This window comes from Lontra canadensis, unplaced genomic scaffold, assembly GCF_010015895.1.
Source record: "Lontra canadensis isolate GAN:19392208 unplaced genomic scaffold, GSC_riverotter_1.0 scaffold317, whole genome shotgun sequence".
NCBI lineage: Eukaryota > Metazoa > Chordata > Mammalia > Carnivora > Mustelidae > Lontra > Lontra canadensis.
Window position 1 is genome coordinate 39,453 of NW_022631311.1, and position 15,784 is coordinate 55,236.

The window sequence follows — 15,784 nt, forward strand, 5'->3', positions numbered from 1 at the left end:
GCCGGCTTGCGCGCGCAGGTCCTGCAGGACCAGTTTCTAGAAGCTCATTGCAGTGGCGTTGGTCCTGACTGCGAGTGCTGATGCAGGTAGCGGTTGTCCCGGGCCCCTGATTTCCGGGCCGCGGCCAGCTCGCCGGCTCCAAGGATGCACCCGGGGCGGGGTGGGTGGAGCGTGGGTGGTGAGCCGAGCGACCTCTCCGTCTCTCCGTGCACTGCCGATGCCGCAGCTTCGGGGGGGAGGTGGGCACTGTCCTGAATGACGGAGCTTTTCTCCATCCCTTCCCTGCGCCTACGGTCCTAAAACTTGGGTACGCGGACATTTTGGGCGGGAAAATTCCTTGATGTGTGTGCGTAGGGAAGGGGGCCGTGCGGTGACTGTAGGCTGTTCAGCAGCATCCCTGGCTGTACCCGCCAGGTAGGTATCAGTAGCGCCCCTCCTTTCCAGTGGTGATGACCAAAATGTCTTCAGCGCCCCCCTCCCTTTGAGAACTTCTTTCTGCCTGCGTCACATTTTCGCGAAGCCTCTGTTGTAGGCCCCCTGGAGACCGAGACGAGTGTCTTCGTCACCGCACAACCTCAGGTGCGGTGCAGCGCGGTGCAGGTACTCGGGTGGCGCTTAATATTTGGCGGAGGAGTAAGTGACGTCATGCATGCGTGTGTGCCGGGCTGTGCTCGGAGGTGGGTAATGACTGGGGTAATGGTTGCAACAGGGGGAGAGAGTGCTTCCACCTGCCGCATTGTAGCGCATTTCGCTCAGGCTGAATTGTCATTTCCTGGGGGTTATCTGAGGTTGGGGACCCTGCCTGATCTGTCCACGCGTGTCTCCGTAGTGTCCTGATGGCCAGTTATTTGCAGAATGAAAGAACGCATGTAACGCAGGATGGGCTCAGTGCAAAAGAGCACTTGGGGATCAGAGGAGGCTTTGTACAAGAGGTGATCGTTGAAAGGAGTCAAGTTTTAACGGATGAGTAAAAGTTTGGTAGGAGAGGGAAAGAAGGCAGCTTCCAAGGAGAGGGAATGGCTGGGAGCAAAGGATGGAGGGTGTGTGGGAATGGGGACATTATTCTTTCTGGCGGCTGCGTCCATCGGGCAGCTAGAACTCAAGAGGTCAGGTCTTCAGGGCAGGGTGTCTGATCTTCGTGCGTGGCCTCTGCATTTGAATTTTACCTTGGGACAGACGAGGGGTGATAGGACCCAGGTTTGCATTTTAGAAGGCATCCGTAGGCTACAGTGTGGGACTGGATAGAAGAAAGCTATACATGGGTAGTTTAAGTAGGATAGAATGGGGAGGTTCTTAGGAAATAAAACTGCCAGAATTTGATTATTGGTTGTGTGAAAAATTTGAGAGGCGAATAGGAAATCAGGCTTGTGAGTTGAGCACCTGGTGGGAAATGGGAGGCCGTTCACCGTAGCAGTTCAGGAGATGTTGAGTAAATTTGTGACTGGATTCTCTTGTAGCGGTGCGCCTTTAATCATGTGTTTTGCTTATGAGGAATGTTTAGTCTGAAGAAATTGTTTTCTTGGAGGGTATCTTTTTTTTTTTAAGATTTTATTTATTCATTTGACAGACAGAGATCACAGGTAGGCAGAGAGGCAGTCAGAGAGAGAGGAAGGGAAGCAGGCTCCCTGCTGAGCAGAGACACCCCCCCCCCATGCGGGGCTCGATCCCGGGACCCTGAGATCATGACCTGAGCTAAAGGCAGAGGCTTTAACCCACTGAGCCACCCAGGCGCCCCAGAGGGTATCTTTAATTAGCATTCAGTAACTCCTCTGCTTCTCACGTAGACCTTGGATGGAGCAGCTGGGCAGGGCTGTTCTAGGCCTTCTGTGTATGTCTGCATACATCTGAACCAAACCAGGAACAATGTTTTTAGGAGTAATAATTTGTTTTACTTAATGTCTTCTGTTTTTTGACAGTTTCTGCAAGACTAAGCTGAATGCTTGGAACCCTTGATATTTCGCTGTCTATAGTGCCTGTTGGTGGACTGTACTGATCATTCAACTAAAGTCTAAAGGGAATTGGATTCCTGCTGCTGACGCACAGTGCAAGCTGTAGTATCCTTGAATAAGATGACAGCCATCTCCCCAGACCCTCAGACCCTGGCCTCGAGTGAACCAAGCAAGGTCCTAAGAATGGATACTCCAGGGGATCAAGAAGCTATCCTGAGAGGAGACAATAAAGACCCAGAGACTTTCAGACAGAGATTCAGGTGGTTTTGTTACTCAGAAGTGGCTGGACCCAGAAAAGCCCTAAATCAGCTCTGGGATCTCTGCATTCAGTGGCTGAGACCAGACATCCACACGAAAGAACAGATTTTAGAGCTGTTGGTGTTTGAGCAATTCCTGACCATTTTGCCTGGGGAGATCAGGATTTGGGTAAAGTCCCAACATCCTGAGAGTAGTGAGCAAGTGGTGACCCTGATAGAGGATTTGACCCAAATGCTTGAAGAAAAGGAAGGTGAGATTTATAGATGGTGGGAAGAAGTGGGAGTGATCTCCTCAGGGTGTGAAAGTAAACTCCCCCAGAGAAAGCATTTGATTATTTAAAGGGAGTCTCAGTTTGGGGGTGGGACTGGCTCTGAATCAGTCCTGCCTTTTACTGTGTAATCTTGGGCAAGCAACGTAACCTCTTGGAACCTTCATTTTTTTTTTTTTTTAATCTGTGGAAAGGGATTCTCATCTGCTTAGTCTTTTATGAGGGGTTGAATATGATAAGGTATAATACTAATTTCTTTCCTTTCAGCCTTGAGTAAAAGGGAATCTTAGAACATGGGAGCGAAGGAAATGACTTGCACACGTTTGGAGTCACAGGCACACCGTCCAGGGCAGGTCTCAACTCCTGCTTCCCAAGTGTGCAGAGCAGGTTTCTAGATTGGGGCGCCTGCCGTCTGCGACGTCGGAAATGCATTCTGCACTGTTCGGGCTTCGCATTAAGCATCTGAAATGTGACCAGGGCAAATAAGGAATTGAATCTTAAATTTAAACAGACATGTGTGCTGGGCAACATCCGGCAGGAGCCGCTGACCAACATTAAAATTCCATTATTATGCACATACCAATGTATAAACTATAAACTGAATCGTAACATATCATCATAAAATATTGATAGACTTATGGGGTGGATAGCCCTTTGAGGGCATGGGGTCCAGCTTTTATAAAATCCCTTTAATATGCTGCCCATGTCCCCAGTATGTGTATCAGATGAACTACCATAAAGCTCTCAGTACATATGTGGGACAGTTTGCATTCTACGAAGAGTTCCTGGATAGGGAAATGGCATTTACCTCCGCAGAGTTCAACTGTGGTCACGCAGCTAATTGGTATGTTCAACCTTGGGGTTGCCTGACCTCTGACTTATCTGTCATGGCAACATGGTGCTTCTCCAAAATTAGGGCCTCTTAGCGGAAGCCCCTAACAATAAAGAAGCTCATGAATTTATTGCTGTAGCATTCTGTAAGAACAGTTCCCTTAAGAGTCCCTTCTATGTAATTCTGATTCTTAATTCCTTTCGATTATCTAATCAATAAGCTAAAATTCTTTTCATAAGAAAGTAAAGCGTGATTTAAAAAATACTTAACCCTTATCAGAAGAAGAGCTCTTGACATCTCAGGGTATGTAATATATTTAGTTGATATGTTCAGGTTCCTGATTTCCATCTTTAGGCATCTGCTGGCAACCCCAGGAGAAGAGTGTGTTCCTGAGACCAGTTTGGTGCTTTCATTCAAGAAGCGACTCTCTGCAAGGCATTGTGCTAGGAGTATGAAGAAAAACAAATTAATACATAAAATGAATATGCTGTTTTACCTTAATACAGCCTACAACTATTTTTCAAATAACTATTATGCAAATAAAACACATTTAAGCGGTAGACGTGTGGATTGAATGAAACCTATTATTGTGAGCCTAGCTATTGAAGGCTGTTTTATGGAATAGGGGGAAAAGCTTGGATTTTAAAAAGAGCGTGTATGTGGCTTTTATCTCTGTTTTTTTTTTTTTTAAAGATTTTATTTATTTATTTGACAGACAAATCACAAGTAGGCAGAGAGGCAGGCAGAGAGAGAGAAGGGGAAGCAGGCTCCCTACCGAGCAGAGAGTCTGATGCAGGACTCGATCCCAGGACCCTGAGATCATGACCTGAGCCGAAAGCAGAGGCTTAACCCACTGAGCCACCCAGGTGTCCCTTATCTCTGTTTTAATAGGAGTGGAAAAAACTTTCTTCTGACCTTTTTCTGCAGAGAAGCACGTGTAAGAATTTCTAGTCTGAGGAATGCATTTGAAAGACTAGAGTATCCTTTCCCCCCTTCCTAGATCCAGTCTCTCAAGAGTCTGTTATTTCCCAAGAGGAGAACCCTGAAGAAAATAAAATGGTTTCTGTCCTTCCAAGTACTGAGTCCCGGGTAAGCTTCCTTTCACTGGTTTTCATTCTTAAGTGAATACTTATTGAGCTCCTACAGAGTGGTATAAAGATATCAGAATCATGAAGACAGTTTCCTTCACATTCTTCAAACTCATTCCTTAGGTGCTGTTTTATTTGAGTTACCAGGATTTGTCACAAGTCTGACTCTAAGAAAAACAACAAAAAAAAATTTACTAAAGTTCTAGTTATTCTTGATAAAATTGGTCAAGTGGAAATAGAATTATATTTTCTTAATGCAATTAAAAAAAAGTCTCCAGCTGAACAGTATTGGAAAATAAAAAGCAGCTCTCACAATGCCTGTAAAAAGAATGTCTAATCATGCTGTTGTTAGTAGTTTTTTAATATTTTATCCAAAGGAGTAAGATAAGAAGGGAATGAGGTAAATATTGGTATGAAAAAGACAAATGTGTGTTATTTGCAGATAACATGGTCTATTTGGAAAACCTCTGAGAATCAACAGGTACTAAAACTCATAATAATTGAGAAAACTGGCTAGTTACAAATCAATTAGAATAATTTGCAACGGTTACAAATCACTTAGAAAAAAATAATTTTTGTAAAGATTTTATTTATTTGAGAGAGAGTACATGAGCACACACATGCATGAGCAGAGGGGAGAGAGAAGAATGCTCCTCACTGAGCAGGGAACCCAGATCCAGCACTGGGATCATGACCTGAGCCAAAGGCAGATGTTTAACCACTAAGCCACCCAGGTGCCCTGAAAAAAAATTCTTATTCACAGTAGGTAATCGATATTGCTATAGTAGACTGATAATGGCTGCCCAAAATGTGCCCACTTCCTAACCCCTAGAACCTGTGAGTGTTAATCCAATGCAAAAAGACTATTTTGTGTGTTCTTTAGGAATCCATGACGATCAAGGACGTGGTTGTGAGCTTTTCCAGAGGAGAGTGGAGGAGGCTGGAGCCTTTTCAGAAGGAGCTCTATAAGGAAGTGCTGCTGGAGAACTTTAGGAGCCTAGAGTTTCTGGGTAAAGATATCTCTTTATGATGTAATGTATAAGCTGTATATCTTTTTGAGCACTATCATTGAAAGATAAGTGCTGTTAACTGTATTGGCTGGGCATGCAGGGTTGATACGACTAATCCTAAAAATGATTTCTGAAAATGTACTTTTCTGCAATGTTTTCTCTAAAAAAAGAGTTTCTGCTTCATTGAACTGGAAATGTTGAGTATCACTGCTGCCATCAAGACATACCTTCCCCAGTTCCTCCTGATTTTCCAGGAATTATGTCTGTACTTGACAGCATCTTCTCTTTCCTGGAGAACCCGAGGCTGTGTATGAATGTTGGAACATCTTTGCCCTGTGCAGAAACAGTCATTTTTTACTCTTTTCTCTATGAGCAGGCTTTCCAGTTTCCAAATTAGATTTGATTTCCCAGTTTAAGTGGGTTGAACTGCCATGGCTGCTGGAAAGAGAAATCTCAAAAGGCTCCAGACCAGGTGAGTAGATGAAAAGCAAAGAAATTAAAAGAGTTGCTTAGCCAAGTCATTTGTGAAGAGCCTTTGAAATATTGGGTGGGTTAGATGCTAAAAGAGAAGGTGATTAGAATAGACCCCTTGCCTTCCTGGGATATTCATTTTATTGGAGAGACCATTCATTTAGGTCCTCTGAGAAGTAGATGCCAAGACATGATTGGCTATGCCAGGGACTTACTGGGGAGAATTGCAGTGAAGGAAAATGGGGAGACCAGTGAGAGCATAAGGTGAGTGAAACCCTTGTGAATGAGAGAGGGAAGGAAGGAAGGCTGGGTAGGAAGTGTCTTAGATTGATGTGCAGTGTTTTGTTTTTTAAAGATTAATTTGAGAGTGGGAGAGCATGAGGGCAGGGGCAGAGGGAGAGGGAGAAGCAGACTCCCCACTGAGCAGGGAGCCTGACATGGGGCTCGATCCCAGGACCCTGGGATCGTGACCTGAGCCGAAGGCAGATGCTTAACCAACTGAGCCACCCAGGCACCTCGTGTGCCATTTAATAAAGTTTTGGCAAGGCCAAAGAAGAGTTCACCAGCCAGAGTCACCTTTCTGGAGTCCTATGTCTCTGGGCCTGCCTGTGTCCCTGCTGTACTTGCCAGTGACTGGGAGCATCTATGGGAAAGTGGCCTTGGTGTCGAATCAGCAGCCATGGGGCTAAGTAAGCACTGCAGAGTTGGAGATCTGAGCAGTGCATTTCTGGGTGCGCCATAATATGGATATCAAACCACACAGTATTAGTAATGGGATGAATGGGGAACACAGGAAAAATGGCTTACTTAACATTTAAGTTGAATCTTGAAGGATAAGTAGGAATTCATCCAATGGACAGCCTGGAGAGTATTATCTCATTTTTGTTAAAAGGAAAAAATGTTTATATACATGTATATATCTAAATATATAGATATAATTTAATTTTTAAAAAATATGTAAATACAGTTAGGTTTTTTTTTTTAATGTCTGGAGAACATTCCTGTTAATCATGGTTATCTCTGAGGGATTACATTTTTTCTTCATCCTTCTCTTACCTTAAAATTTAACAATAAATATACTAAGTTTGTAGTTAAAAAATAAGTTATTGCTTATATATCAGTACATTATTTTTTAAGAGAAAACCAATAATTTCACTTAGCTCTATTTCATCTTAACCAAAGTCAGACTATTGGTTGTTTTCAGTATATGTACCCAAATAAAGGATATTATTTTTTAATATAAATGGTATAAATATGTCCCTCTCTCCCCAGAAGCATTATGTAGATGTACAACTTGTTTAAAAAGTTAACTTAAAACAGATAGAAGAAAACACGTAGACAAAGCAGAGTCGATAACTATAATTTATAAAATACTTAAGCATATCAGTAAGGAATGCTGAGTCTGTTAAAAACAAAAATGGGTGAAGAACTTGAGCAGATAGCTTACAGAATTAAAAATAACTGACAACACTAAACTTTAAATTGCTGCAAATTTGGAAAAAAGTTCCAAGTCACTGATCAGTGATGAAATATACATTTAAAGCAATAGTACTGAGAGACCTGAGTAGCTTAGTTGGTTAAACTTCCAACTCTTGGTTTCAACTCAGGTCATGATCTCTAGGTTGTGAGATCGAGCCCCACATCGAGCCCCTCATTCAGTGTGAAGTCTGCTTGAGTTTCTTTTATCCTCTTCTTCTACTCCTCCCCCCTGCTGTCTCTCTTTCTAAAATAAATCTTATAAAAAATGCACAGAATTTTTAATAATGGTTAACTTCTGGGGAATAGAATTTTGTGCTTTATAGTTAACTCTTTAAAAAACAGGTTTATGAAAGTGATGGCGTGACCTCATGATTAAGAGCCAGGTTGAATGATGTGGTTCAAAGTTCTGAAGAGAGTGTAATTAGAGTATGATATTGGAGAAATCTCTGGGGATTATGGGACTTGAACCTGAGGCCATGGGTGTTTCTGTTCAGGAAGGTGCCACAGGACTGCACTTGAGGTAGGACGAAGACTGAAAGCATAGGACTGAAATACCGTAGTGTGGGAGGGACAGTGAGTGGATGCCCGCTTAGAGTGTATCCCTAAGGTTGACTGTTGTAACCTTTGAAAGTTTGGCGTTGGCAGTGCTGCACATCTATGATGGGATTACCATTTTTCTGTAAATTTAGTGCTATTCGGCTGCTTTAAGAAGCAGTGGGTATAGGGATCAAACATATGGGCTTTGGTGTCAGAATAGATGAAAAATCTGGCTCTGTTGCTTACAACACATGTGACATGGGGCAAGCTACTTGCTCCTACTCTTACTTTGTGTGTGTAGTTGTCACATCCACAAAACAGGGATAATATCAGCACCTACTTTATAAGACTTTTGTGAAGATTAAAGGAAATACGATCAGAGTGCTTGATACAGGGGCTGGCCTTTACTAAGCATTCAATAAATGTTTGTGCTGTTGTCATTATTTAGAAAGAAAATAGATTGGCTCTAAAGAGAATGAGTTTGAGCCTATTACAGAAATTTGAAATGAGGGTGAGAACATGCATCTTTATTCTAACTATAAAGCACAAACTTTTCATTTTCCCCAATATTTTTCTTAACTCCTATATTTACCTAGTTTCTCTATATTATTTTTTCCTTCTCTGTGTCCTAAGATTCTGAAAACCATCCAAGATCATATTCATACTGTTTATAGTCACTCCTACCTCTTTCCCTATCTCAGTCCCAAAGAGGACAGCTTCCTTTATTGCAAACGGGAGACATTCTATTTGTTATTTCTTTTAGAGTGTGAACCTAGAGGTGAATTGAAGGAATCCTCTCGAAATCAAGATGTTCTAGAAGAATCAACTTTAGATAAAATAATAGAAAGATGCCTAATGGGTGGTAATTATGGCCTGATGGGAGAGTCCCGGAAACGTAGCAGTAAGGAATATTCTCAAGTTGCAGGCACACAAAAGAAAACTCATGGGAGAGGCAGTAAGGGTGAGGAGTTTGACCCAGAAAAGAGCCCCTTTGGAAGTAATTTCAAGCATACCTCAGAAATAATTAAACATCTGAGAGTCTACTTAAGGAAAAAGTCTCGGAGGTATAATGAATGCAAGAAACCCTTCAGTTTTCATTCAGACCTCATTCTGAACCGCAAAGAACACGCTGGAGAGAAGCCACGGAAATGTAACGAAGGCAGGAAAGTCTTAGGTCACTCTTCATCCCTAAGCGAACATCAGAAACATCAGAAAATGCATTTTGGCGGGAAGACCCAGAAGTGCAGTAATTGTGGAGTAACCTTTACGCGGATCTCATCCCTTAAGAGAAAAAACTCCCCTTTGTGTGAAAAATGTTGGAGAAATTTAAATCAAGATGCGACCTTAGATAAAGATGAGGGAGCTGAGATGGGAGAGAAGACCCATAAATGTAGCAAATGTGGAAAAGCCTTCGGCTATAGTGCCTCACTGACCAAACACAGGAGAATTCACACAGGGGAGAAACCCTACATGTGCAATGAATGTGGAAAAGCTTTCAGTGACAGTTCATCCCTCACGCCACACCACAGAACCCACAGCGGAGAGAAACCCTACAAATGTGATGATTGTGGAAAAGCTTTCACCCTGAGCGCCCACCTCATCAAACATCAGAGAGTTCATACTGGAGAAAAACCCTATAAATGTAAAGAATGCGGGAGACCCTTCAGTGACAGTTCCTCTCTTATTCAACATCAGCGAATTCATACCGGAGAGAAACCCTACACGTGTAACAACTGTGGAAAATCCTTCAGTCACAGCTCGTCCCTTTCCAAACATCAGAGGATTCATACTGGAGAGAAGCCCTATAAGTGCGGTGAATGTGGAAAAGCCTTTAGACAGAATTCTTGCCTTACGCGACATCAGAGGATCCACACTGGAGAAAAACCCTATTTGTGTAATGACTGCGGGATGACTTTCAGCCATTTTACATCCGTCATTTATCATCAGCGACTTCATTCAGGAGAAAAGCCCTACAAGTGTAACCAGTGTGAGAAAGCCTTCCCTACGCATTCACTCCTCAGTCGCCATCAGAGAATTCATACTGGCGTAAAGCCGTATAAATGTAAAGAATGTGGGAAATCTTTCAGTCAGAGTTCATCTCTTAACGAGCATCATCGGATTCATACCGGAGAGAAGCCCTATGAATGTAATTACTGTGGAGCGACCTTCAGCCGGAGCTCAATCCTTGTGGAACACCTAAAAATCCATACTGGAAGGAGAGAATATGAATGTAACGAATGTGAAAAGACATTTAAGAGTAACTCAGGCCTCATCAGACATCGGGGATTTCATTCTGGAGAGTAATTCTTGAAATACAGTAAGGTGGTTGGGGGGGTGGAGTCTCATCAAATTGTCCCTTATTAAAAACCCAGGGTGGAAACTACCACCACATTGATCAGTAGGTACAACTTTAATGGGTTGGCAGCTGGGGAAAACACTTTTTGCCATTCACCACTCTCCTTTGGTAGATCGTAAGTAGGGTTGGTAAAGTTAGTAGAGTTGCTAAACGGATGAAAAGTGAAGAAAGGATGAGATGTGCAATGGTTCTGAAAGGCCAAATGCAGATTTAAAAAGCAAGAGGAGTGCACGAGACCCACTGATGAACCTTTTTTTCTTCAAGAGATTTCCCTCTTCTAGCAAGAACTGGTCTTGAGTCATAACCTAGGTTCTGAGTTCTGTCCCGGTTTGCCAGCCAACTCACTGTATAACCTTGGACGCATCATTTGACCTTTCTAAATTTGGGTTTTCTTCACTGGTGGCAGGAAGGGGGTGGGGCTCACAATTTCTAAGTTTACCTCTGATCCTCTCTGAAGCTGTGGGAATAAGCTAAATTGGAATTTGCAAGTTTCTATAGTAGAAAAGCACTTATTTAAGATTCTGAACTGAGAATGTGGTACACTTCAAATGCCAGATGCTGGAATCCCTAGAATATCAACAGGAACAAGTCGGCAGAGCTCACATGGTGTGTCTTCAGGGAATTTTTAATTGGACAAAGTACCCCAACCTGTTTTTCCCTCTGGGCTCTGGTTGAGGGGATTAGGAATCTAGAGGGCAAACATTGGAGCCATCTCAGCCGTGAGAGTACCAGTCCTAGGAAAATGGGTTGGGGGCTGGGGAGGGGGGTGGTGGGGAAGGAAACGGGTGTTGAAAACAGAGCTATTCTGGATGGATTATCTTTTGCGAAAGAAAATTCTATTTTTTTAAAAGTTTGTTTATCCTAAGTACAGCACCCCTATAATCAGAGTGCAAACATGGTGTATGGCAAAGGTCACAAGCTAAGATGGAGCCGTTTGATGTTTTGGTTGATCTGCATGGTAAGATGTGTTTGTGTATGGGTGGGTGGACGGGTGGAACTTGTCACCATTTAAAATTTAAAAATTAGGAGATTTCATACCAAAAAAAAAAAAAAAAAGGCTTGCCTTGAAAAATTATAAGGGCTGTTAACCCTGGCCCATACTTCAGTGGAGTAGTCCACTGGTTTGGGGTAGTAGCTGCTGCCTTTACACAGGGAATCTACTCTTCTACCAGCCGAGTTCTCTGATTTATAGGACTTGATTTGCCCTGAATATAGGAACTTGATACTATGGTCCCCTGCCATCTAGAGAATATGTATCCTAAAATCTAAAGAGACTCCCCCGATAGTAAAATACAGTGGAAGAATGTAGAAGTCCCACAAAATAACTTCTCAGTTAAGTGCTTTGTTGTGAAATTAGACTTGAAGAGAGAGCAGTTATTAGTGGATTATTTATTGTGACGAATCTCATTGGTGGAGTGTGAATAATCATTTCTGACTGAAAGAGGAGCTAAAACCCTGAGTCAGGTGTAGGTCTCAAGTCCTAGGGTTCTGGAGGCGCCCTTCTGATTCAGCGATGGTACCAAGAAGTTCATAAAGTTGAAATCTGAGGTCGCTCCCTAATAAATGAGAACAAAAACAGAAAACTTGGCTTGTGGAAGTGAAGAGATCCTGAATGCTGATGGAGACTCAGCAATATTTGCTGCGATTTAATGGGTGTAGGTTTGCGATACTACCTCTGGATAATGCTTTTGGTTTCTTCCTTATACCCCCACTCCCTGCCCACCCCCCACAAAGGCTTGTAGTTCAGATACTGCTGTATGGTATGTTGGTCTGCATAGTTGTCACTAAATGGACCAACCAGAGACATTCTAGCCATGAAAAGAAAATGGCTTAGGAGGATCATTCATCTGGTCTTAAGTTTTTTCCCAAACATACATAAACCCTGATTTTTTTTTAAAAGATACAATTTATAGAGAAATATGTAAAATTCTTGAGACAAGGCTTCTTCCAGGATGTTCACTAGTTACAGCCTCCAACGTTCATAAGAGGAGGTTTTATACCAGTACCAGCTGGGTATCTGGAACATAGAGGTTCTTTTTTTTTTTTAGCAAGTTTTTTGGGGTGTAAATTACATAAAAGGTCATTTCAAGTGTACAATTCAGTGAGTTTTGGCAGACTCACTGAATTGTACAATCATCACCACAATCCATTTTTAGAACATTTTATAAACTCAGTAAGATCCCTCAGCCCTGTTTACAGTTAACCTCCATTCCCACACCTAGCCTCAGGCAACCACTCTGTCCCTGTAGAGTTGCCTTTTCTGGACATTTTATACAAATAGGATCATATGTGGTCTTGTGTTTTTCATTAATGTATTTTCTAAGTTCATGTTGTAGCACATCAGGCCTTTATTTTTATGGTTAAATGATACCCTATTTTATGGATATACCATATTTTGTCCATTCACCAGTTGAAGGACATTTGGGTTGTTTACAGTTTTTGGCTGTTCATAATAATGCTGCTTTGAACGTTGATGTGTAAGTCTTTCTGTAGACACATTTTCATTGTTCTTAGGTAGATGCCTGAGTGGCCGGCTCACAGGGTGAATTTTGTCTAACTTCCTAGGATATTTCCAAATTGTTTTGTAGGTGAGTACATCATTTTTCGTTCCGAACAGCGCTGGATGAGCCCTACAGTCTGGAGAATATAGATCTTAAAATCTAAAGAAACTCCACTGATAGTGAAATGCAGCAAGAGAATGTAAAAAATCATACAGAGTAACTTTTCAGTTTTGTTTGTGAAATTAGACCTCAGAGAAATAGAGTATACAGGTACTAGTGGATTATTTCTTAAGAATTTCATTGGCAAGGTCTGAATAGTAATTTCTAAATGGAAAGGGAACTAAAGCCCGGAGTCAGTCAGGTTTCTGTACATCCTCACCGACTCTTGTGGTATTGTCTGCCTTTTTCATTATAGCCGTCCTAAGGGTTGAAATGCTATCTCTTTGTGGTTTTAATTTACATTTCCCTGATGGCTAATGATGTTGAGAATCTTTTCATGTACTCAATAGCTATTCATGTATCTTCTTCAGCAAAATGTTTATTCAAGGTTTTTTTCCATTTAAAGAGTTAGGTTTATTGAGTTGTCATATTTTATATTCTACGTGAAAGTCCTTTCTCCAGTATGGAGAAATACTAGCCGTAGGGAGCTGCCTCAAACTCTACTGCATGATATTTATAAAAAGCTTGTTTTCAATAACTACTTATCTATAATTGCCTAAAGGATATTCGCTGCGGGCCATCATCTTAAGTACTTAAATTCATTTTTTATGTCCTATCAGATAATCAAGATTTTAAACTTCTTTTGATCTCTTACCAAATTGTTCTTATTAATTAAATTATCAGTATTTAATAATACTATTAAAACCAGTGTTTAACTTTATGCTGTTTATGTACATTGACAGGTATTAAAAATCAGCCCTTTAACATATTCTGTCTACTTTAAAATTAAGACCTTGTTTTTCACAATGTTTCTTCTTAATGAGTTTCCACTAAAGAAACTACTGTCAGGTTACAGGACAGGATAAAGCTTTGCCTGTCAGTGATTCTTCTTTTATTTACTTACTTTTGAATTAGTTTTTAACATGGCGAAATATAGATAACCTAAAATGGACCAGTTTAAGTCTTTTTGGGAGTATGACTCAGTGGCATTAAGTACATTCGTGTTGTGTAATCATCACCCCTGTCCGTCTCCAGAAGTTGTCTGTCATCCCAAACTGAAGCTCATGAAACAGTAACCCCTCATTCTGTCCTGCCCCAAGCCCCTGGGGGCCACTATTCTGCTTTGTGTCTCTCTGAATTTTGAATATTTTAGGAACCTCCTATAAATGGGATCATTGAACATTTGTCCTTCTGTGTCTGGCTTCTTTCACTTAGCAAACTGTTTTTAAGGTTCATGTTGTAGCAGGTGTCAGAATTTTCATTCCTTTTCAAGACTGAACAACATTCCGTCATATGTATATACCACATTTTGTTCATTCATCCATCAACGGACATCTGGGTCATTTCTACCATTTTGACTATGGTTAGTGGTGTAAAATAGCAAAGTCCTTGTTTTCAGTTCTTCAAAGATGTCAGTGTCCTCTAGAACAGAGACTCTTCCCGAAGGTTTTTGGTTCACTTTCCTGAGATCCAACAGAGGAATCACTGTCTATGGGTGTCCTAGCCTTAGGAAATGTATTTCTTGTAAGACCTGGAAGTTGAAATCAGTCCTTGATGCAGGGACTGTAGAGAGGATAATGTGTCGGCAGTGACAAAAACCACAACCTTGTACATCTTCCATCACGGGTGACCAGATCCATTACTATGAGCAGTAATATTTTGAAAAAAGAAAGTTTTTAAAGATTTAATTTTTTTTATTTACAGACAGAGCTCACAAGTAGGCAGAGAGGCAGGCGAGGTGGTGGTGGGGGAAGCAGGCTCCTTGCTGAACAGAGAGCCTGATGCAGGCCTGGATCCCAGGACCCTGGAATCATGACCTGAGCTGAAGGCAGAGGCTTAACCACTGAGCCACCCAGGCACCCCAAGCAGTAATACTTTGAAAGGGATTTTTTTTCGGAGCAGTAGGTGTCAATAGTGGGCTTACAAAATTCGGTACAAACCATGTTGTAAACAGATGTGTTGCCATCTGGGTCTTATTCCCTGTATAAAGCATTAGGCAGAGAAGATTTAGCATAATTCTTAAGGGCCCTAGGGTTTTCAGAATGACAAATAAGCATTGATTGCAACTTAAAATCACCAACTGCTTTAGTTCCAAACAAGAGAGTTAGGCACTGACTTCTCTCTGGTTAGGAAAGTCCTAGATGGCATTTTCTTATAAGGCTGTTTGGTGTAGCCACCTTCATTAATGAGCTAGATCTTCTGGATAACTTGCTGCAGGTTCTACTTCAGCACTTGCTGCTTTGTTCTTTATGTTACAAAGGTGACTTCTTTCCTTAAATCTCATGAACCAACCCCTGCTCACTTTGAATTTTTCTTCTGCAGCTTCCTTACCTCTCTCAGCCTTCATAGAATTCAGGAAAGTTAGGGCCTTGCTCTGGATTAGGCTTTGGCTTGAGAGAATGTTGGGATTGGTTTGATCTTTTCTCCAGACCACTCAGACTTTCTTCCTATCACCGAGAAGGGTGTTTTGCTTTTTGATCATTCATGTGTTCATTGGAGTAGCTCTTTTAATCTCCTTCAGAAACCTTTCCTTTGTGTTCACAGCTAGGCTAACTGTTGGAAGAGGCCTAGCTTTTGGCCGGTCAGCTTTCGATATGCCTTCCTTATGAAGCTTAACTATTTCTGTGTTTTTTTTTTTTTTTAATTTAAAGTGAGAAATGTGTGACTCTTCCTTTCGTTTGAACCCTTAGAGGCCATTGTAGGGTTATTAATTGGCCTCATTTTGGTATTGTTGTGTCTTAGGGAAGTCAGGTGGTCCAAGGAGAGGGAGAAAGACCCAGGGATGGTGGGTCCATGGAGGAGTCAGAACATGCAGTCAAGTTCACTCTTATCAGTCAAGTTCACTGTCTTATGTGGGTGTGGTTCATGATGCCTCA

General features: G+C 41.7%; 1 protein-coding gene and 1 long non-coding RNA gene across 2 annotated transcripts in view; one reads left to right on the forward strand and one right to left on the reverse strand.

Annotated features, from left to right (window-relative positions):
* LOC116862757 (zinc finger protein 483-like) lies at positions 1–10,782 on the forward strand. The gene is made up of 6 exons (XM_032850164.1): positions 1–86; positions 1,917–2,457; positions 4,308–4,396; positions 5,279–5,405; positions 5,782–5,877; positions 8,656–10,782. Exons 2-6 carry the CDS (start codon positions 2,070–2,072, stop codon positions 10,194–10,196), a joined length of 2,241 nt encoding a protein of 746 aa, XP_032706055.1. The 5' UTR covers positions 1–86; positions 1,917–2,069; the 3' UTR covers positions 10,197–10,782.
* LOC116862760 overlaps positions 6,576–15,784 on the reverse strand; it is a 19,601-nt gene continuing 10,392 nt past the window's right edge. The window contains exons 2-3 of the long non-coding RNA XR_004381690.1: positions 12,419–12,430; positions 6,576–6,588 (exon numbers count right to left, since the gene is read on the reverse strand). This is a non-coding gene — a long non-coding RNA (uncharacterized LOC116862760). The remainder of the gene's footprint in view (positions 6,589–12,418; positions 12,431–15,784) is intronic.